At 43.8% G+C, this 23,809-nt stretch overlaps 1 protein-coding gene across 1 annotated transcript in view; it reads right to left on the bottom strand.

The window, feature by feature from the left end:
- Positions 1 to 3,049: 3,049 nt before the first annotated feature.
- The window catches only part of LOC309349227 (enoyl-CoA delta isomerase 2-like), a gene marked incomplete at its 5' end in the record, with an annotated part of 29,246 nt that continues 8,486 nt past the window's right edge, over positions 3,050 to 23,809 (bottom strand). The window contains 5 exons of the mRNA XM_081874975.1: positions 3,050 to 3,637; positions 9,645 to 9,788; positions 15,911 to 16,000; positions 16,334 to 16,442; positions 22,810 to 22,900. Of these exons, the coding sequence (XP_081731101.1) occupies positions 3,404 to 3,637; positions 9,645 to 9,788; positions 15,911 to 16,000; positions 16,334 to 16,442; positions 22,810 to 22,900 (668 nt within the window). The 3' untranslated portion in view covers positions 3,050 to 3,403. The remainder of the gene's footprint in view (positions 3,638 to 9,644; positions 9,789 to 15,910; positions 16,001 to 16,333; positions 16,443 to 22,809; positions 22,901 to 23,809) is intronic.

The raw sequence follows: 23,809 nt of genomic DNA, 5'->3' as shown, positions 1-23,809 counted from the left end.
GCCGGCCGCACCGGGCGCAACATCTGGGGGTTAGGGTTAGGGGGCGCAAATCCACCGGTTAGGGGGCGCAAATCCACGGGTTAGGGGGAGCAAATTACTTGCCTTGCCCCGGGTGCTGACAACCCACGCTACGCCACTGAAGTAAGGTCGTAAAAATCCCTCCCCAGCCGCTGTCCATCAGAATAATACAGTACTTTCTATATGCAACAGCTAGCTAGTTGCATAGTATTCATAGAGTGGTCCTTGGTTTGCTTCTTAAACAGCTAACTTGCCCCTCCTTTGGTTTTCCCTTTTGAATATCTGAATCAGAATTCTATAGCTATATTTCTTAAGCTGGCCAGTATGGTTTGTTCTTCTAAGCTGTTAGAGTTATGTGCTCCATATCGCTCCACTTCCCATAGAGATAACAAGTTGTTGTTTTTTTTAAAAAAAGAGCATTGCCTTCTTCGCAATTGAAATAGCCTCTCAGGAACAATGATAAATATTTGATGGGTCAGAGTAAACACTACAGGTGCTTTTGTGCTGCATAGAAGTGTAATAATCAATGTTTTTCACCCTCAGATGGAAGAGTTCAAACAGTTAGTTTACTCTCCTGTCTAAAAATATAGGCATGACCTACTTATTAACAACAACAGAGGTGGGGAGGGGAAGCTCTGTATCCCTAGAGGAAAAAACAGCACTTTACATAGATTAAAATCCTAGCCTCACTTGCTTGAATTGCCTGCATGTTGAGAGTAGCACTTCATATGTACTACAACTGCAAAGTGCATTTTCTGTTATTTCTCCAGAAACAGCATATTGCAGAATTCAAAGACACCATCAGATTTCACGTCTGGAATTTTACTTGCCAGTTGTGCGTTTACAAATGGCATTGGGTCTTTTATCCTGTTTTATTTCTTTATTTAATTTGTATCCCACTTTCAGCTTTTAACAAATGGCTCCATAAAAAGAGAACATCAGCTCTTTCCCTTAGCATGTAGAACTAACTTATTAAGGGTGCAATTGTAAATGTACTTTCTAGGGAAGAAACCCCACTGAACACTGTGGGATAAGGGTGCTTGCACTTTTAGTATGGAATACCTGTGCCTCTTTCACTACTTTTTGCCGCATATCCACACAATGTCATCCAGTTGTGCCCTCCTGTGTTTTCCCTTGGCATCTTCCATCTTTTATACACTGCAAAAACCACATACCGTATTTTTCGCTCCATAAGACGCACCAGACCAGAAGACGCACCTAGTTTTTGGAGGAGGAAAACAAGGAAAAAAATAAAAGCAGCAATCCCTTTTGCTGTTCTGGCTTCTGGGATAGCTGCGCAGCCTGCATTCGCTCCATAAGATGCACACACATTTCCCCTTACTTTTTAGGAGGGAAAAAGTGAGTCTTATAGAGCAAAAAATATGGTAATTTTCATTTGTGGAGTGCAGGTGATCACATCAGGAGTCAGGGATGTTGTGAGCTGTAGTTCACCAATGGACTACAACTCCCATCATTAAAAGAAAAGGGGGGAAAAACACACACACTTTTATACTGTGCTGCATCTACACACTTTCAAAAAGTGGTGGGCTCTACCCGAGTCTCAATGAAAGTCCATTGTTCTACCTCCCAGGACCTGGTCTTGGTACCTCTTGCCTCCCAGGACCTGGTCAGGTACCAAAATTATTTTTTGTTTCAGGAGCTACTGATCCTACTTAGTCACCCCAGTTTACGGTGTTGAAAATTCTGTAGCCACATTTACCTGCTTTGCCTTGCTCCAAAGTTAAGAAAGGTGAACAATTCATTTGGGGGGTTATGGTTTCTGGCACAGATTAGTAAGTTCATTGAACTCAATGGGACTTACTTATGAGTAGGCATGCATCTGATTTAAGGTGTACAGTTTAAAACAAAACTATAGGGAGCCAGGTATAACTGGAATTACCTGGATCAAGTGCTGAAGATGTGGTTGAGTTCTCTCCCCCCCCCCCCTTTGTTTGTGATTTTTGTTCTTTCGTTTTTGGCAAACTCCCTTGATATCTCCACAAATTTCAGGGTGGTAAGAGAAAGGAATCTAAAACATACATTGCAAAAATTCAGTGCAACGCTGATGATGATGTTAAGCGCACTGCAAAGGGCAGAATTTCACAGGAAAACAGTAGCATGACCTCTGTTCTATGGGATGTTTGAAAATATAAAATCACATTAATTGAGCCTTTACGAAACGTTGAGTTGCACAGAAATTTCTCCCACTGCATAGACTTTGTAATAAAGTAACTTTCATTCTGTTGCCAGAGTGCAAACAAGGAAAAACTCTTTGGGATCCTTTGGGGGAGGAAACCATGGAATGAGTGTGCTTTAAAAGTATGATGTGCTTGCACTGCAATTCTGTGGAAGTATGAAAAGGAAAACACACACCCTTTGTTAAGATCTTCCTTTAGACTTGTCATTTATTTTGTTCTTGCACAAAATGGTTGCCTACATATTTATTTATTTATTACAAAGCTTCAATAGTCTAAAAAGAATAAGTCCGTGGTATACTGTGCACTTTACAATTGCATCCTAAGGAGCACAGCAAGAATAGTTGGGTTTTCACAACGGGGAGTCATTGCACACATTCAAAGTACATTTTCATTATTCTGCATGATGTTGCTTTCCCAGTACTTTTGGTTTTTGTTGTTTTTGTTGTTGTTTTTTACAGGAAATGATTACCAGTGAACACTGACAAGATCATGCTTATATACTCACTAACAAGGCAGCCCCATCCTTGAATTATGCTAGCTGGACAAGGATAAGACTGTCGTTAATTTTCCTTCACTGGTGCATCTCAAAATTACCCTATCATAGTGATGCATTGAGGCCATATGTCAGGCATCAATACAAATGTGTGCATTTACAGGCAATTGTGTACACATACAGAGGCATACATAGAGGTTGATGAAACAGACCCCCGCCCAGGGCACAAAAATCACCTATCAGTCTATGGGGTGTATGTCATATATTGTGTGGCAATGAAGCAGCACTGTCGTGGCGAGATCGAACACAGGCAAGGGCACAAGGGACCCTTAAATGTACACATATGTACATTTAACATGTCCAGAAACAGAAATATTCTGATCTTAAAGCAACCAAGAAACAAGCCAGCAAGGAGCTGATGCAGTATGGCAATCAATTTTAAGCCTGACACGCATGAACTCAGTGTAGCTAATACATAATATATACAGTGACAGGCTGTATTCATGAGGAATAGCACTTGTCTGTTACAGGGATTCAGCATTGCAGAAGGATCTTGATTGGCACCCGGGGACCGGGGACCAGCCCATCCAAGCAGCGAGGCTGCTTGGAGGAGAACTCCATCACCAGGTCAACCTGTCACATGCATTACACCATACGATACATCATCCCTTACTTAGCACTGGTGTAAGAGAGACTAAAAATACATACAGGACATAAACGCAAAGGCAAATTCCACAGGGGCAATAAAAATCCTTCCACCCACGGTCAATAATATAATTTCCGACTTCTTCTGGAAGAAGCTTGTTACGGCATTCATGCACTCGTCTGAAAAGCATCTTTCCACAAGCTGGTCACACTCTCGTGAATTGACTGCATGCAGTTTTTCCTTTTCCACATTTCTCATTAACTGCCTGGAGAGGGCTAGAGACTGGGGTGGGGATGAAATAGGGGGGGAAATTAGTCGCTCAAAATGAAGAATGCCTTATTGGTATCTGCACATTTGGGGGCTCTAGTCACATAAGGGCAAACAACCCACTATAAATTCAACTGGGATATTACCCCAAGCAAGCCCTGTTGGAAGAGATGGAACCAGTACAAGATGCTGGTCACACTCAATACAACAATTCTCCCCCCACTTGAAAATTGCTGAGGAGTCTCTGTGCACAACTTAATCAAAACAAACTTGTTCTTCTAATTAAGTCCTATTTTAGCTTTTATTTAAAAAAAATTAAAAATCTTTGGGAATGACACCATAATAAAAACCAGTGCCATATCATGGAACCTGGGGTCTTGCTAACCTGTTCAGTAATCCAGTCCTGGTCAAAGTGGCCTCAATCTCCCTCATTAGGAAAAAAAACAAATCAAGTGCAAAGTACAGCTGTTCTCAACTCTTCTGCAACCTTTCCACATGCCAGTTGCAGCTCCTCCAAGTGCTATCCCGGTTTCTGATTTGATCCTGGAATGCTCTGCTTTTCCTTTGGACGTCCCTATTTTCATTGGAGGAATGGGAAGTTTTTCAATGTTTAATGTTTTATTATGTTTTTATATACATTTGAAAATGCCCAGAGTGGTGGTGGTGGGGCAGCCGAGTCAGATGGGTGAGGTAGAAATAGTGAAATTATTATTATTATTATAGAATAGGACATTCCTATTTTTATTGGAGAAATGTTGGAGGGCATGCCACTGGGTGCCAACTTGAATAAAATATGGGGGGGGGGTAAGCCCCGCCCCACATAATCAATCACATGATGCAGCGCACATACACCATTTGAATGACAATGCCTATTTACTTGGAGGGGGGCCCCCTCAAATATTTTATTGGGGGAGGCAAAGATCCCTCAGCCCCTAGAAGTTGGCCTCTATCATGCCAGTTGTGTGGAGCTCAGGATCCACAGTCTGAACGCTTCTGTTCCAGGAGGTAGCGTCAAAATCAAGAATCTTGTGGAACCTTAAAGAAAAGAGCGCCAGTGAGATAACATTTCCATCTACCAGGAAATTCTGCTATTGATCTGAAAGCTGCAGTTCTTCTGCAAAGAAAGGCTCCAGTGTGAAATTGCTGAACTAGAATTTATTGGCAAGTTTTCATCCTATTTATTTGGCAATCAAGACGAGAAAGACCAAGGCTTTCTCTTCTACCACAGGTGTTAATTAACATAGCAATACTAGGAAGATTTTGTTGTTGTTGTTGTTCCTAATTGCTGCTCTGGTGCAATTATCGTTGCGCTTATCTTATAAGCTGAGGCACAGAATTGCCACAGACTGTGAGGCCTGTTCAGGTCACAAGGTTACGCAAGTCACAAAAACGTGAGCAGGGATAGGTGTGCTAGCTGTGCGTCCGAAGCACAGGATTTGCTTCCACTTATGGAGGCACTATATGTGATGTAGAGCCCTGGTGTTCCAGTGTTCTTTATTACATGGGGGAACTACTGTGGGATTTTTAAATGCAGTCAAACCAACAATTCATGTTTCGTCAGAAGGTGCTGAGGCTCACAGAGTCTTCTCGTAAACTTGCTAGAGAGAGCTCTGTGATAACAACCCACCCCCCTTGTGCCCTAACAGGAAGAGGGTATGGCTATATATATATATATATAGTGTGTGTGTTTGTGTGTGTATATATATATATATACAGTGGTACCTCAGGTTACATACTCTTCAGGTTACAGACTCCGCTAACCCAGAAATAGTGATTCAGGTTAAGAACTTTGCTTCAGGATGAGAACAGAAATCATGCTCCGGCGACGCGGCAGCAGCAGGAGGCCCCATTAGCTAAAGTGGCGCTTCAGGTTAAGAACAGTTTCAGGTTAAGAATGGACCTCTGGAATGAATTAAGTACTTAACCCGAGGTACCACTGTATATATATATCTCTTTCTTCCAGGGCACTCTCTTTCTGCTTTTCTCCACCATTTTCACCAGTGTGAAAACACCTGCATTTTTAAGCTACACTTATGTCTTAGTAACTGAATTACCGTTCTAAGCCCGCCCAAACAAAGCTGCTGTTATCAGTTATTCTACAAGAAGCATACTGAGTGAACAAATGTTATTTTTACCTTTTACAAGACTGTTTTGTGTGTGATTATTATTTTAAGCGGGAGGGGCAAAAGGTGGCAATGCCAGGAAAATCCAGTCTGCCTTAAAGCATCCTGGATTACTTATCAACTAAAAAGGCTAAAACTATCCTATCTAAGCTTCCCTTTTAAGTTGCAAAGGGATGGCACTCTGCTGAACTCACAAACATGAGGAAGGTAGCATGATGTCGAATAAATATATCATCTCCTAGCATCTAATCACATCCCAACAACCACGAGGGCAGGGGCCTCCTTGCTTCAGACATGCTACACATTTTGGTAAAGCATACTGGATGTAGTGTTCTATTATTATTTTTTTAGGTGACAATGGTATCATTCAACATGTTCAGGGTGGCTATTCTCTCCCTCCCCCTCAGGGGACAGATTGATCCTTGGCCAGTCCTCTGTGGGCTGCTTGTCAGCTGTGGATATGGCCCAAAGTGAGTGTGGTCATTCACACTCTCACATTCACGTGCACACACTAGTAGTGTCTGGCAGAAGAAGAGAAGAAGAAGAGTTTGGATTTGATATTCCGCTTTATCACTACCCGAAGGAGTCTCAAAGCGGCTAACATTCTCCTTTCCCTTCCTCCCCCATAACAAACACTCTGTGAGGTGAGTGGGGCTGAGAGACTTCAGAGAAGTGTGACCAGCCCAAGGTCACCTAGCAGCTGAATGTGGAGGAGTGGAGACACAAACCCGGTTCACCAGATTACAAGTCTGTCGCTCTTAACCACTACACCACACTGGCTCTCTTTTAAAGGTAAAGGGACTCCTGACCATTAGGTCCAGTCGTGACCGACTCTGGGGTTGTGGCGCTCATCTCGCTTTACTGGCTGAGGGAGCCGGCGTACAGCTTCTGGGTCATGTGGCCAGCATGACTAAGCAGCTTCTGACGAACCAGAGCAGCACACGGAAACACTGTTTACCTTCCCGCCAGAGCGGTACCTATTTATCTATTTGCACTTTGACGTGCTTTCGAACTGCTAGGTTGGCAGGAGCTGGGACCAAGCAACGGGAGCTCATGCTGTTGCGGGGATTCGATCCGCCAACCTTCAGATCGGCAAGTCCTAGGCTGTGTGGTTTAATCCACAGTGCCACCCGCAGAGCAGGGCGGACCAATGTTGCTCAGCTGGCTTCCCAACACAGAGGTTGCTGCCAGTAACTGAGAGGGACGAGGTGGCAGGGAGGTCCGCACAGTGCAGGCACAGCAGTGGAGACAATCCAAGGCCCCTGCTGCTGCCCTGGCACTGTGACAGCCTCCCCACTTCTCCACTCCTCTCGGTTACTGGCAGTGACCTCTATGTTGGGAAGCCAGTTGAGCAAAGCCACTCTAGCCCACTGGCTACTACTGGTATGCACTAGAACAGCACTCTATTGCTACTTCCCCAAAGCCCTGATTTGAATGTGTTGATAAATACATTTTCAAAGCAAAGCAGATTGTAAATTGTGAAGGAAAAGGGACAACGTGAGGATGGTGTTGCTTGTATGTGCAGCACCTCAATAAGGTGCCTGCATCTGAAGCACTGAATGCCTGCTGTTGAGTAGTTTGAACGTGCCCTAAAATTCAAATCGGGGCTTTTGCAAAGCAGCAATAAGATGTTTCAGGGATTATCACCGTGTTGGTCCCTGGCTTTCAGAGAACCACAGTGGGTAATTGAGCTTTTAATTAGGTTTAAGATGCTTTTTGTTATAGAAGGATTGTGAGTTTTACAGAGCCACTAATCTGACACAGAGCTCTGACTTAACAAATGAAGATAAGCGAGGAATGAGCAGACATAATTCAGGCCCGCTGTGTGGGGCTGCTTTTGAACACTCTTTCGGAGGCCACAGAACACAGTGGCTTGTTTTTCGAGGGTGTCATTTGCTGGAGCACAAACTCGAGAGTCTTCTTGGCAAAATTCACACTGCTGGGAAGAGCTTTGCACAGCAGAGGAGGATATAGGGCTGTGTGAGCTTTGTGCATGCACTGGGCACTGAGCCGAGAGGGCGTGAACCTCTGACAGGGTCCTCGGGTCCTTCCTCCTTCCCAAAGCCTAGTTAGTGCTTTTCCAGCTTTGGGAAGGAGCAGGGAGGGCTCTGGGACCCTGCCAGAGCCCTTGTGACTCCTTCTCAAAGCCCAGTGCCTCCTTACCTGGTTTTGGGAAGTGTGAGGAGCGGGGGTGAGAGTGCCAAATTTTGGGCTCAACACAGGGTGCCATAGGACCAAAGTCCACCACTGCAAACAGCCATGTTCTATTGCAGCCCCATCTCCCAAGAGCGCCTTATTCACAAACTGGACTATATAACAAGTTAGACGATCAAGAACAGGTATTTTGGCAACCAAAGTGAAATATTATGATGGTTCACACACACACACACACACACACACAACTCAACAACAACATATCTATGAGCTCCTGGGCCTAGTGTCTTTAAATTAAGGTTGCCAGACATCCCTGGGGACAGTCCCTGGATTTACAAACCAGTCCCCATACAAAATCCATTGAAGTTGAAAAGTGCCCCTGGATTCATTGAAAAAATCTGGTAACCTTACTTTAAATGTGACTTCTGTGGTGACTAAGTGGGCTTTCTTTAAAGGCGGCTCCCATATCCACAGCTACTTCAGGTTTCCCCCTTTCCCCTGCTCTTTTCAGTGAGCCCTGACTGTGGCTCCTTTTCTACTTAGGGCATTTTCACACAGATGACTTAAAACAGACTCCTAAGGGGAATCAAAAGCCTTTGATGGCTACAATGTTCATTAGCATTACAAATGCTTCCTGTCTGCCGATTCTTAATCAGGAATGCCTAGCTACAGGTTATGTTAAATGCATAGCATGCATCATCAGTGGGTTTTGAAAAAATAATATGGAGCATGGGGTGGATTTTTGCCAATGCACTGCAAGAAGAGATTTAACTCTCCACTCTTCAGCTGCAAACCCTCCCCCAGTGTGGCAATTCCCCTTGGCCGGGGAACTCCCAATGACACCAGAGCGCTCTATGGTAGAATACAGGTTTGCATGCTATTTTCAAAAATATGTGCATTTTTCTGCACTTGCATACTCATTTTTGTACACAATTATTTTGGTGGAGAATTTCACCATAAATTCCAGAGAGGTGTGAATTTTGGGGTATAGTTTCAGAAAGTACAAATTAAGTAGGTTTGCATGAGATTGAGGACCAAGCCAAATTCCTCCCCTACTGCCTACGCAAAGGAACATAAGAAGCTGCCAACCTGAACCAGAGCATTGGCCTTTCCAGTACAGTATTGGCTCTGACCGGCAGAGGCTCTTTGGGGTTTCAGGCAAGAGACTTTCCCTGGTGTACCATGAAATGTCAAGGACTGAACCTGGGACTTTCCACATGCAAACCCTGTGCTTTACCCACTGAGCTATAGTTCTGCCCCTTTACTTATGACCAGGAGAAGAGCATCTACTAAAACCCTGCTGTCAAAGAAAGTTCTTTTCCAGCAGCTGCTTCTGCAGCAAAAATACTCCCAAGGGTTGCCTAGAGACTGTGCCTTCATAGTTAGGGATGACTGGGATGCAGCCTGATTTTTGCAGGATACAAAGAAAGAAAATATTGTCATTTGAGATCACACATGAAAATTGATGTGTGAATGGTTCTCTCTCTCTCTCTCTCTCTCTCTCTCTCTTTTGGTTCTCTGTCTCATTAGTGAACCTATGTAAAGACATCTTTTTTAACCATTCTAACGAACATTTGTTGGCATTTTGACTGGTATTTGGCTCAGTGTTTTAATATGATTAAGGAGGCACTCCTAAACACACGTATTAGGAAGTAAGCCCTCTTCAGCACAATGAGATTTACTCCTGAGTAAACATGTATAGGGTTGCGCTGTTATGAATAGTGTGTGCTGTAGTTATTACGAACATTTCTAGGAAGATTAGCATATGCTTTCAGCCTTGTCCAAACTTCTTGCTGAAAAGTACTGTCAGCAAAAACCTCTGTCACGAGTCCTTGGGTTCGTGCTTCATTGGCAGTGATCGTCTTGTTAAAAAGGAGCATCTCATTTGCCTAAGTGAAAGAAAACAATAATGAAGATTCAATAGCTAAGAAGTGGTGCTTGCTCCATTTATCCATCTTGTAGGCCTATGAAATTTTGCCAATATGCAAATGTTTTGATGTGCATGTAGCTACTGTGGTACGATATAATTAGCAAGAAATGGGAAAGCATCCTGTAACACAAGTGCCATATCAATGATGAAAAATGCCACAAAGCTTTAATCTCACAGTGAACTGACTTGTCTCGCAGAATCTGGATTGGAGTGTTAAACCAGTTATCTCACAAGTGAGGCTCTTGCCGACTCCTGAAGAACAGAAAAAATAAATGATCTTGGAGTAGGCTGTACAAAGGAGATGGCGGTCTCCTGCCAGTTCTTGGCTGCTGGAGAGACACAGAGAGCTAAAAGAAGCCACTCTGCCTAAATGCTATTCAGATGGTGCAAAGTTCTGTTATATCTATGGCAAGACCTTCAGCCAATTTTGTTTTAAGAGTGTGGACTCTGTGGATACAAGTGGCATCATTAAATCTGGCATTCTCAGGACAGCCAGAGTTGCTTAGTCAGACTTTATAACAATGCCACCCACCTTAAAGGTTGTGTGCTGAGATGCAAAAGGTGTTTTATGTTTTATGTGATATGATGTGATGTGATGTTTTATGTTATGTTCCCTGGTGTGGACAAAGCATAGTGGAATGTACTTATAGAAAAGGCACAGTTTTCCCTAATTGTGTGGTAGGTTCATTACAATTCTGCTTGCAGCTTTCAACAGAACAACAATGCTTCGGTGGCACTAAAAGCCAACCATCTGGAAGCAGCCCAGATGTAGAAACCTAGAATACGCCTTACTGCAGTATTCGCCATACTATTCTGTACCATGTTCTTGTGACATTCTTTTCTTATTCTAATTTTTATTAATTGTTCTGAGGGGAAAAACAATAACAACAATGCTGTAATTTGATGGCTTTGGAAAACTAAGGGACATGTTGCCACGGCAAGCAGATGTCCATGTTTCTTATCCTGAGAAAGTCTGATGACCTGAGACGGGTTGAGCAAAAGGGACTCTGGATCAGGCCCATGAAGAGGAGGAAGGCCGCTGGGTACACTTCCCCTGGGCTTAGAGGGTTAAACTGGCTGCGGAACCCTGCCAGGGACTGGCTGCTTTTCTTGTTTGAGTTTATAACTTTATTCTAACAAGACTCATGCCCTGAGCCTCAGACAAGCTTTGCATGGTTGCTAATCTAAAGATTTGGATTCTTCAATAAAACAGCAACACACTCTTCTCAGTCTACCAAGATCAGAACCTATTCCTGAAGGACCCTGAATATTAAGACCCAACCACACGTGCTCAGCATATTTTTGCTTATGTACACAGTGTTAAACGTGCCAGTGTGTGAATGCAGCTGGTATCCAAAATTCTAAAATATTATAATTATTTTGCATGAGTATATTAGTTTTCTGGGGCTGATCCCTGGTGTCTCCAGGTAGGGTCAAGAAAGAATCCTGTCTGAAATGGCGGAGAACTGATGGCAGTACAGTGCCAACCAGCCTTCGCCAGCTTCTGCTGGCCGGGGTTGATGGAAGTTGTAACCCAAAATACCTGGAAGGAATCAGCTTGGCTGGACTTCAGCCAGAGGGGCACATGTCTTTCTGGGAAATTCTCTGTGGGCCTCCAAGGTGAGCCCTAAGTGGGCAAAGCAACAGATGTAAGTTTCACCTTTATATGGTAGGCTATTTTCTAGACAAACGCATTCCTATCTATCCAGAGAAGCAAGGGATCAGGGATCAGGGACACCTTCCTGGCAGGCAAAATAATTGGAGTGTGAAGCAAAGGGCTGTAGGCTGGGGAGAGGTCTGAGGGCCAGATGGAGAATTTGGAGGTCCTCATTTGTCCCCCTGCTCTCCAGGCCTTAGATTCTCCACCCCAGGTAAAGTCAGGCCTGAGCTACACAAATCCAGTGGTTCAATTTGGTATGAGACAGTTATCCATCTTCCTCTTGGGTTTATGTATGTAGCTGTGTTTCAACACTTAAATGTTAAGTACTGTTCTGGCTCTCACACCTCAAAACCACATTGTCGAGTAGGAGAAAGTGCAGGCAAAGGCAACTTAAATAATCAAGGGAAAATGTGAAGCACCTTCTCTAAGAAGAGAAAAGTTAGTACTTGGGGCTTTTTTTTGTTTAAGGCAACAATTACGAAGGGAAGAGTGGGAGATGCGATAAATGTTTGTGAAATTACGACCAGGGAAGAGGAATAAATTATTCTCTGCTCAGACTCTAGAAGCCAAACATTGAAGCTGACTAGCAGTAATTTTCAGATAAACAAAAGGAAATGCTTCTTCATGTGAGGCGTAATTAACTTGTAAGATCCATTGCCACGATGAGGTGCTTGACATTAACTCGGATAGCTTTTTAAAGAGTTAGACGAATTAATGGAGGGCAGGGTCCTTGACAGCTCTTAGCTGTGGACACTAAAATGAGAGCATCCATTCCGAGAGACATACTTGCCCTCTTCCGACATTGGATTGTATATGTTTAGAGCCGCAGGAAGGAAGACAGAGGAATGAATATGCTGGCTCTGCCTCATTGCCCTCTAAAAGTTAGACAGCAGAGAAGAGTCTCCTGGAGTATGGATCTTCCAGGGTTCCACTTTGTGGGGGGTGGTTCCACATGTGGTAAAAAGGGGGGAATCACACTCCCTAAATCACACTCCCTGAACCAATACACAAACTGAAATGTCGATACAGTGGTACCTTAGTTCTCAAATGCCTTGGTACTCAACCAACTTGGAACCCAAACACTGCAAACCTGGAAGTAACCGGTAAGTGTTCCAGTTTGTGAACTTTTTTCGGAAGCCAAACATTCTCCGTTTTGAGTGCCACACTTCCGGTTTGAGTGTTATACTGAGGTCTGTCTGTTTTTGCTGTTTATTTTGCGTTTTAGTTTTTGTGGCTCTTTTTTGTTTGTTTTTGTGACTGCGTGGAACCCAGTTCAGCTACTGATTGATTGTGTGACCGCAGTACACTGTCTATTGCTTTCATTTTATGGATCGATGATCTTGTTAGACAGTAAAATCCATGTTAAATTGCTGTTTTAGGGGTTGTTTTTAAAAGTCTGGAATTGATTAATCCATTTTGCATTACTTTCTATGGGAAAGTGACCTGATTTTTGAAACAAAATAAAAAAAATCCTTCCAGTAGCACCTTAAAGACCAACTAAGTTAGTTCTTGGTATGAGCTTTCGTGTGCATGCACACTTCTTCAGATACCATGCACACGAAAGCTCATACCAAGAACTAACTTAGTTGGTCTTTAAGGTGCTACTGGAAGGAATTTTTTTATTTTGTTTTGACTATGGCAGACCAACACGGCTACCTATCTGTAACCTTATTTTTGAAACGCTTTGGTTTTGGAACAGACTTCCGGAACAGATTAAGTTTGAGAACCAAGGTACCACTGTATTGCTCAAAACACACACTTCTACAAATATTGCAGCACAATTCTCCAGCCACACAATGCATCCAAAACCACATCTTAGGGGGAAAGTGCACATAAAAACATGTTTATTTGTGAAAATAACTTGCAAAAATGCAATAACTTGCAAATACTTTTGCAACACTTGCAAAAATGCACACTTTTTTAATTGGCCAAACTAATGCAGAAATGGGGCAAAGTGAAGTTAAAGCTGGAAAAATGAGAAGCTGAGAGAAACTAAAACTGCCAGATCCACCTCTCTCTAACTTCAGACAGTCAGGGCACACTACTAGTATACTTATCCCCTTTGCTCTTCCTAGTATGTTAGTTAACGTGCAATCTGACTGCTGGGAGAGAGCTGGTGGACCTTTAATTATGTGTCTCTCCATCACGCTCCCTTTGTGAGCTTCCTCTGGCTATCATAGGAAGCTAGCTTAATACTGAGTAAGACAATTATCAGTCTTTCTAGTGTGGTGGTTAAGAGCGGTAGTCTCGTAATCTGGTGAACCGGGTTCGCGTCTCTGCTCCTCCACATGCAGCTGCTGGGTCACCTTGGGCCAGTCACACTTCTTTGAAGTCTCTCAGCCCCACTCACCTCACAGAGTGTTTGTTGTGGGGGAGGAAGGGAAAGGAGAATGTGAGCCGCTTTGAGACTCCTTTGGGTAGTGATAAAGCGGGATATCAAATCCAAACTCCTCTTCTTCTCTTCTTCTAGCTTTGAATTGTCTACCTTGGCTGGCAGTGTATCTACAAGGTTTCAGGCAAAGATTCTCTCCTAGTCCTATGTGGAGTTGGTGGGGTTTGAACCTTTGCATACAAGGCAAATGCTCTACAACTGAAACATGGCCCTTCTCTGTTCTGATTCAAAAATCCTTTCTTATGGATTCCTACATTCTCATGTGGACTACCACATGGGCACTCAGTTTGGACCAATCACTCATCTTCTTACCCTTGTCAGAGCATGCAAATAAAAGGGAGCTCGTGAGTCTCTGAATCATGAATCTGATCTTTCCTAAGTCACAAGCTGTGGGGATTGTTATATGAACCTCAGAAAATTCAATCTGGCAGGCTTGAAAAAGAATAATCAAGATGATGAAAGGGAAACATACTGTTAGGGACAGAGTTCAAATATTTTGCATTGCCAAGCTGAGAGGAGGCTTTCAATTACTTTTCACACATATAATTAGATGTCTTTAATATAGAATTCCCCGTTCCATGCTGCTACTGCAAAATGTGCAAGGAATGTAGAAAATAACCTTAAAATCTGCCGTATAAAAATAGAGCAGTTTTTAGTACGATTTACAGACATAAATATTTAAATTACAGCTAAGTGAGATGGCTGAAATTGAGATTTCTGCCATTGAAGATAGTCTAGGAAGAATAATGTTAACACTTCATAGTTACCCATTGTGATAGCAGAATGCAGACAGGGCAATCCTATGCATGTGCCAGTGAGTTCAAGGAGACTTGCTCTCAGGTAAGCGTACGTTGAGCTGCAATCCTATGCATACTTACCTGAGAGCAAGGATACACAAATCTTTCAATTTTGGTTTTCTCAATTTCTCCTTTTTCCAGTCTTAAATTCAGTTCTCTACATTTCTAGAGCAATCTGCAAATTTTAGTTAAAATAATCCTCATGAAAATTATCAGCATTTTAGTGCAAATATCTCACAATAAACACATTTTTGCATGCAATTCCAATTAATATACACATTTTAACAAGCATTTCCTCCTAAACAATACATTTTGGTAAGATATTCTCACTAATATATGCATTTATATGCACGCTTCACATTAGTATATGGATTTCTGTACACATTACTCAGCTGGAGAACTGCCTTGCAAAATTCAGAGAAGTACAAGTATGGCTGTGTCTTGGTTCAGATTTTGTTTTGGAAAATGTGAATGAGGTAAGTTCACCTTTAAATGTGAACTGAATTGAATTTCTCCTCTATCCCTACCTGGGAGTAAGGCTTCATCAATACAGCAGCATTTTCCTCTGAGGAAATACACATAGGATCACAATGCAAGGCCCAAACTATACACCAGGGTGGAGAACTATATACACCAGGTCTGGACTACAACTCCCATCGTCTCTGACCATTGACCCTGCTGGCAGGGATTGATGGGAGTTGGAGTCCCAACAGCTTCTGGAAGGCTAGCCCTACTATATCTTGATGATGGCACATTGTGCCTTTAGAAGCAAGGCTGCCCCAATTACATATCAAAGTGGGGTGAGGTGTCCCGGTTAAGAGGTGCATGGGTGAGAGTGTTGAAGCATCTCCCCATCTGCCATGAACTTTTCTCCATTTGGACTCACTTCCAGTACCAAAGATTAGTTGAGGAGAAAGCAACATTGGGAGATGTGGGGTGGTAAATTGTGAGGAGGTAAACCTTCCTCGTAGGGAAGTTGCTCAATTGTTTTGGGTGCATTTTTCTGGTGTATACTCAACTGCAAACCAAACTAGTACCGTGGCTATATTTTGTCGAAGGATTTTAGTGTCATAGTGTCAAAGTTGTTTTAAGTCTCAAAACCTATTCCTGATCGACCACAGGAACAAAATGAAATTAATCTTAATGATGAAATGCAGAGAAGGGGGAAGAGGTATAACAACTGGTTGGTACTGGGGTGTTCCCCCCCCCCAGCAATGAGTTAAGCTACTTACCTTTAGGGGGCCCATTATCTTAGGAAAGGTGTAAGTTGAACAGCCTTCTGGAGTCTGTCCAAGTAGGCTAAAAGGGGTCTGAAACACCACCTGCATTGACATTGAAATAGATATGTATATATAAGAGCAAAAACCAGAGAGTGTTTGAGAAAGCTTCAAACAGGTAAGATCTTTAGGACGTACACTTACCATATTTTTTGCTCTATAACACGCACCCGACCATAACACACACGTAGTTTTTAGAGGAGGAAAATCCGTAGGAATGCCACCCGTAGGCATTCCCTCCATAACACGCACAGACATTTCCCCTTACTTTCTAGGAGGAAAAAAGTGAGTGTTATGGTGCAAAAAATACGGTAATTTATCTACTCTTTTAATTGTATCAGACAAGTTTCAACCATTTAAACCATATTGTACCCCCACCTTGGGATCAGATGACAAAGGATGAGCTAAAAAGACTCTTAATAAATAAACAAATGTGCCCCATTGAACCCATTTCTTGCTTAGGGTGCACAGGATGTTCCATAGACTCCTTCCTTAGATTCCTTCCTATTGCAAAGGAGTCAGGAACAATGCAAAGGAACAGCCAGTTGGTTCCAAGAGGAAGTGAGAACGCCACCTATTATTTTGAGCCGCTCCTACTTACTGGCCATGAAACCACATTCCCATCCACAGGGACCCATGTTGTATATGTGAGAGAGGCTACAGTTCAGTGGCAGCATATATCCTTTTCATGCATAAGGTCTCAACCTTTGACTTCTCCAATTGAAAATGATATTGGGTAGCATGGAGGGGCAAGGTCTTTGCTTGAGTCCCTGGGAAGTAGCCAACAGTGGGAGAAGACAATTTGGGCTGGAGTGGTGTAACTCAGGATGAGGCAGCTAGAAATGTTGACGTAACTATGAGACTGCAGTGGCTACCAATTAGTTTCTGGGCCCAAGTGCTGGGTTTGACCCATAAAGCCTTAAATGGCTCAGGACCGCAATACCTCAAGGAGTGCCTCTTCCCATATGAACCTATCCAGCCCCTGAGATCACCTTCTGAGACCCTCCTTCATGTGTCTCCTCCTTGAGAGGTCCGGAGGGTGGCAGCATGAGAACGGGCCTTCTCTGCAGTGACTCCCTGTCTGTGGAATGCTCTCCCCAGGGAAGTTCGCCTGGTGCCTTCATTATACACCTTTAGGTGCCAGGCAAAAATGTTCCTTTTAACCAGGCCTTTGGTTGATCTGATTGACACCCAACACCCTTTTAGAATGTAGCTTTTTGGGGGGAGGGGGTATTGAGTTATTGCTTTAGGTTTGACTATTTTACGTTGTGGTCTTGTTGTGAACTGCCCTGAGTCCTCTGGGTATAGGGGGGTGTATAAGTTGAAATAACAACAACAACAACAACAACAACAACAACACAGCTGTACAGGACATCTGAAGGGGTCCACGTCTTGCCCAAGCCTATTTCCCCCCTCTCCAAATATTAGCTTAAAAATCCATGGATGATAGGTCTGTGAGGGACCATATGTTCTGTATGCAGAAGGTCCCAGGTGTGTGTGTGATGGGGCAACGTTTACTGATGTCAAAGCTGTCTTTCTAATAATGCACCGTAGATCCTCTGCTCTTTTCCAAGCTGCTGGATGTTAAAAATGAACACAATCACCAGAAGCCATGGGAAGTTATTACCAACCTTCCATCATATTCATTTTTTTAAAGGTATCCTTCGGTTACTAATATGAGCAGAAAACAGCAAGTAAGTAGGTCAGCTGGCCATGACAGAGGGCTACTCTAGCATGCAGGGTGGAACAGTTGCAGCAGTTTTAAAGTGCTTTAGCTCACCGAGTTTCGCTGTCTCCAGTGATGCTGCTTCTACAGGGGAGAAGGGGACTAAGGCATTCAGAAATATTGCTTGGCTGAAGCAGTTCCTCCAGGCAGTTTCAGATCATTACTGCTGCTTCCCTGAACCAACCTGAAAAGACTTTTTGCTCTCCCTGTTGTCAATTCATTATACTCCTCCTGTAAGACCGCTCATATAAGTTGCTTTACCCACATTGCTGTTTTAACTCCTTGGCTGCAATCTGGAGATAAGAGTCCGTGTGGTGTAGAGTCAGACGAAGACCAGAGACTAGGACACAGGCTTGGATTTCCTATTTTGCGACCAGGTGACCTTGGGCCAGTCATCATCTCTCAGCCCAACCTACCTCACAGGGCTGTTGTAAGGACAGGGAGGGAGCGGAGAGCCTGTCAGTTTGCATTTCTTAGTGCAGAAAGTATTGATCTGATGTGTAGAGATCTTTCCTATTCTAATTAAGTTAAGAGGGTTCTGGAAGCTTCTCTGTGTGAAAGAAACAAGCAGAAAGTTCCTGATGTTTAGGTTATTCCTTCAGAGAAGCTGAGTACAGCTGGTTTAAACTGGTTCTGTTATCTCTTCTTTCAAGGTCATAAAGTAAGGCCAAAAGGAGCCTAGGTTTCACTTTCTCATTCTATCTCTTTTCCTTCTGGTGTGGTGTTTTGTAAATACATAGGGCATAGGAATTCGTTCATTCCCCCCCCCCCAAAAAAAATATATATAGTCCGGTCCCGCACAAGGTCTGAGGGACAGTGGACCGGCCCCCTGCTGAAAAAGTTTGCTGATCCCTGACTTACAGGAATAGCTTTCAGCATGGTACAAACATCTAAAATGCTTAGGAACACTAAGAAAGCTGTTGCGTGTTCCTGCCTTCTCTCCCTAGTTTGCACCCAATAAAGCTGGCTCGCTGAGAGCAAAACACGCAGTTAGTAAATGAATGTAAATGACCCAGTCACAGTTTCATATCAAGTTCACCTGGGATCCAGCTACACTTATCAATTATATTGTTATAACTGTGTTATAAATATGCGGCACCAGATGGCGCTATAGAGCACCATCCGTTGCCAATGGGATTTTCCATTAAGAGCTTTTATAATGTGTTTTTGTACAGCATTTTTAAAAATCTGTAGAGATCTAGCCCTGATCTGGAAAACCCAAAAAAGATCAAAGAGATTTACCGAGCATGCAAAGAAGCAGTAGGTGGGGAAGCAGGTTTCCTCTTCCTCCCTTTCCTCCCTTCCCTTTCCTCCATGGCTCACTTATGACTCAATTCATATTGTGAAATTATAGTTGACAAAGCCTGGACTTTTAGCAATGAGGAAAGCACTGGGAAAATGCCCTGAGAAGTGTGAGCTAACACTTGCTTTGATGCAACATTACTTGGTACTTATGCCAGGCAGGTATATTTGAGATGGCTGTTGCACATGAGCGGAGGAGCACTCATGCACAGATTAGAGCTTCATGAATAGGAGTTCGGGGATGTGGGGGAGGTTGCAGTGGGGAGGAAACCCAAAAGGTCCTGAAATCAGCATGTTTTTGCATGAATAGAATGTGCCCTTTTATTTAAAATGCATCTCTGGGTTATTTGTGGGGCCTGCCTGGTGTTTTTACATGAGTAGTATGTATGCTTTTATTTAAAATGCATCTCTGGGTTATTTGTGGGGCATAGGAATTCATTCACCCCCCCCAAAAAAAAATATAGTCTGGCCCACCACATGGTCTGAGGGACAGTGGACTGGCCCATGGCTGAAAAAGGTTGCTGACCCCTGGTCTAGATGTTGTGACACAGTTTCAGGGAGGGAGGGAAATACCCCCCCTTCACATCCATTTTCTGATTCTCCAAATAAAGTACTGATTTCTGACTTGGGGGAACAGGGAGTGACAGTGGGGAAAAGTATACAAAGGCCACTACTCAGACATCACATTAAAACTCATCACAGGTGGACCCAAATTGTTTTGACAACTTATGCTGTTCTTTGCCCTCGAAGTTCTTTGCAGGTTTTTTCAGCATTTGTCCCCAGGAAGCAATAAAACATCTCGTGGTTCTTAAAGAGAATAATCTATACAGATGCCTGAAAGGAAACACTAGGCTCACTGTCTGAACCCAAAATGTAATCACTCAGCCTTGTACCACACAGAAACGGGTCCTTCAAGGGCTATGATTATTGACTGCACTTTCCCAAAACAATGGAGCAGTATGAAATGGGGATTTCTTGCCTTCTATAAATTCTAGCAAATGCATTTTAATGTCCCCACAGCCACTTTTCCCCCATTCCCTTGGGATACTGCTTTATTCATTCATAATTTATAACAGGAAGGATAAGGGCATCTCAATCAGGCCAGCTGTCATAAATTAAAACTTGCTTTTTACTCTTTCAATATGCCATAGATAGACTCTTGCCATTATTTGTGCATTGCGTGAGAAAAACAGGTCTCTTGTAAGTAGCAGTCCTTCATTGCACAGAAAAATAAAATGCAATGTACCCAGGAGCCACAAACATATCTGAAAATGGATTTTGCACTGAAAGTTTCTCGCGTGTCAGTTTACTGTTGAGAACTGCACCAGCACATGATTTTTGTCTCAGATCGTAATTTCATTAACCAAAATATCAAAATCAATTCCACGCCAGTGGGTCTGATCCAAATCTCTCTTAATGGCAGATTTCTTTACATGGAGAAGGGATGGACAAGGCTAAGCCCCAAAACCTGAAGCTTCAGGACTCAGCTGAATAAAGGCAAGGTGCCCTTTGAGCGTGTGCAAAGTGTACACCTCTCACCACCACATAACCACAACCTTACCCCCACCCCTGCTGCAAAATGCATACTTGGATGAAAGCTTCCCAGGTCAAACAGCCCAAACTCATCGTCTAACATTGTGTATGCCATAAAATGCCAACAGTGTCCTTCAGCTCTCTATATTGGACAAACAGGCCAGACCTTACGCCAAAGAATAAACGGACATAAATCGGACATCAGGAATCACAAGACAGAGAAACCAGTAGGAGAACACTTCAATCTCCCAGGACATTCTATACAAGATCTCAAAGTAGCTGTTTTACTACAAAGGAATTTCAGAAATAGACTGGAAAGAGAAGCTGCTGAATTACAACTTATCACCAAACTTAAAACCATGGAGAAACCTGGTCTGAACAAAGACCTTGGATTCTTATCTCATTATACATGACAAAGCCATTTTTCACCTTTTCACCCCTTGCTTTTTCCTGTAAGACCTATTGCAGTCGTTAAGAGTCGTCAACAGGCTCATCACAGCTATCTGCCAATCACCCATTCCCACCACCCTTCTGAGTAATACCCCTCCCCACCTTCTCACTATATAGAAGGGTCTGGAAACTTCTGTTTCAGTGTATCTGAAGAAGTGTGCATGCACACGAAAGCTCAGACCAAGAACTGACTTAGTTGGTCTTTAAGGTGCTACTGGAAGGAATTTGTTTTGTTTAGCCCAAACTCTGTCAGTTATGATTCACTGGGCCAAAGATTTGGGGTATAATATACAGCTGAGCGATTGGGTAAAATTATGGAAAGAAGGTTTAAAATTTACTGCATGCAATGCCATAAAAGAAAATGTGATGAAAATGATGTGTAGATGGTATATTACACCTGTTAAGTTAGCGGAAATGTACAAATTCAGCAATAAATGTTGGAAATGTAAAGAAAATGATCCGATGCACGCAGCAGAAGAGCCGAGTCAGTGCTGCGTGACTTGATTTTATAACCTTTGGTCCATCCCCCTAAATGGCAACACCAAAATTTGCCCAGTAACCCAACCGCCCAATCACTGCAGATGGTCATCCATACTAACCCGCCCAGCAACAGAAGGGTGGCCTGTCAGACCCCACCACAACATGTGTTCTCTATGAAGGAGAACACGCTTTCTAAAATCCACAGGGCACATGAGACCATTTGCTTTTACTGCTCAGTTGCTGTTTGGACTTGCTCAGTCTCTCCTATATTGAACCCTGCTCCTTTAAACATGCCTACATTTCATTGGATCCCAGGATGTGTCACCCACCAGCCCTTCCATTCTGAACAGCAGAGAGGTGCAAAGATGAAGATGTAGTTGTGATTCTGCCCCCCTTAATGGGGGGCTCTCAAGGGTTAGGGTTAAGTGACTCTCAAGGAGCTCTCTAGATTTGCAGTCGCAGTTCAGAGCTCTTTCGACATCAGTGTGGAAAATAGTATATGTAGTAAAGATGTGGCAGCGGCATAGCGTGGGTTATCAGCACCCGGGGCAAGGCAAGTAATTTGCGCCCCCTAACCGGGGCAAGGCAAGTAATTTGCGCCCCCTAACCCAGGGCAAGGCAAGTACAGTAATTTACTCTCCCAAGCAGCAGCAGCAGCGAGGCTTCTCTTTCCCCCGCGCTCTCCCGGAGCTGCCTCTTTTCTTTCCTTTTTTCCCTTTCTCCAAGGCTTTTCGCTTTCTCTCCTTAATTGATTCCCCCTCCACACCGCGGCGTTTCCTGGCTGCTTCCCCCCCCCCTTCCCCTCTCTCTCCTCCTCGCTCTGCTTGCCTTGCCCTGCCCTGCCTGAGGGCGCCCTGAGGAGACTCCGCTCTCCTTTTTGACCAGGCGAGGTGGAAAAAAGGGAAAAGTCTCTTCCCGCCCCCTTGCCAGACTCCCTGCTCGGCTCGGCTCACTACCCAGGCGGCCAGTGGAGAGAGAGCCGCATAAAGCTCCTCTCCCTCTGCTTCGCCAAGCTGTCAAAGCCCGGCAGCAGCAGCAACGGCAGCAGCAGGCGCAGCCAGACCCCCGCCAGCCAGCCGGCCAGCCCGCCCGCCTGCCCGGCTTCCTCTCCTTTTTTTGCCCGCGGCAAAAGGCTTCGCTCTCCCCCTTCCGAGACCTCCTCGCCAAGCCGAGCGAGCGCGGGCTTCCTAACCCGTGGATTTTAGTAGGGGCAGAGAGCTGCTAGTGCGAGTGCGCCCCCCGCCCATGTTGCGCCCGGTGCGGCCGGCACCCCTGGCACCCCCCACGCTACGCCACTGAGATGTGGGTAATAGTCTGAATCAAGCATTTAATGATGAGAACATATTTAAAAGCTCCTGCTTACTTCAGCTGCTCTCCACTATTTTTCTGAATATCTTGCAAGTTTTCGGCAAAATTGTTAAGATCATTCCCACTACAGTAGTAATCGCCACGTCCTACAAAGATCCAAAAGTACCATTTAAAATGTATGCAGTGTGCTGATTTATCAGGGTGGTAAACATAATAGAAATAACAAAGACATGAACAAAAACAAAACAAAACAAAAAACATTGCTGAGGTTGCAATCCAAATCTAATTAACCAGGAACCTTTTTTTATTATATGACTCGATGACCCTCGTGGTTCCATCCAACTCTATGATTCTATATCTTAGAAAGAGAGGCTACAAGGTGCAATGCAACTTCATATACAGTGGTACCTCGAGTTAAGAAGTTAATTCGTTCTAGAGGTCCATTCTTAACCTGAAACTGTTCTTAACCTGAGGTACCACTTTAGCTAACGGGGCCCCCCACTGCCACCGTGCCACCATCGCACGATTTCTGTTCTCATCCTGAAGCAAAGTTCTATAACCCGAGGTACTATTTCTGGGTTAGCGGAGTCTGTAACCTGAAGCGTCTGTAACCTGAAGCGTCTGTAACCCAAGGTACCACTGTACACCTGTGTGTACCAGATACCAGGAGCAGTCAGCAGGAGATGGTCCCCAACACTGCATTCTGTGAAGGTTCAGTTCCCGGGAACTTCGTGCAAACACAAAAAAATGTGTAAAGCCAGGAAGTCCCTTTAAACAACCTGTAAGAAAACCACAACCCAAAACACAACAGCATTCCGCAGCTCAGAGCACCTTCCTGTCACTCTCAGACCACCACTGCGTGCTCTTTATTCGCTAGCTAGGCCCTGTGTCACTCTCTGACTCTCTGACAACACACAAACTCTCTCTCAGGGTGAGTGCAATGACTGAAGGGATTGCAAACTGTTGTTTCCTCCTCTCTTGCCTCCTTCTGACAGTTTTTCTACCAAGTATTTATATTCCCGTTCCCCCCATGTTCTTCCAATCTATTTATATCT

Source organism: Podarcis erhardii (genome assembly GCF_964252035.2).
Source record: "Podarcis erhardii genome assembly, chromosome: 8".
NCBI classification, from domain to species: domain Eukaryota; kingdom Metazoa; phylum Chordata; class Lepidosauria; order Squamata; family Lacertidae; genus Podarcis; species Podarcis erhardii.
This window is presented reverse-complemented; position numbering and strand designations above follow the sequence as displayed.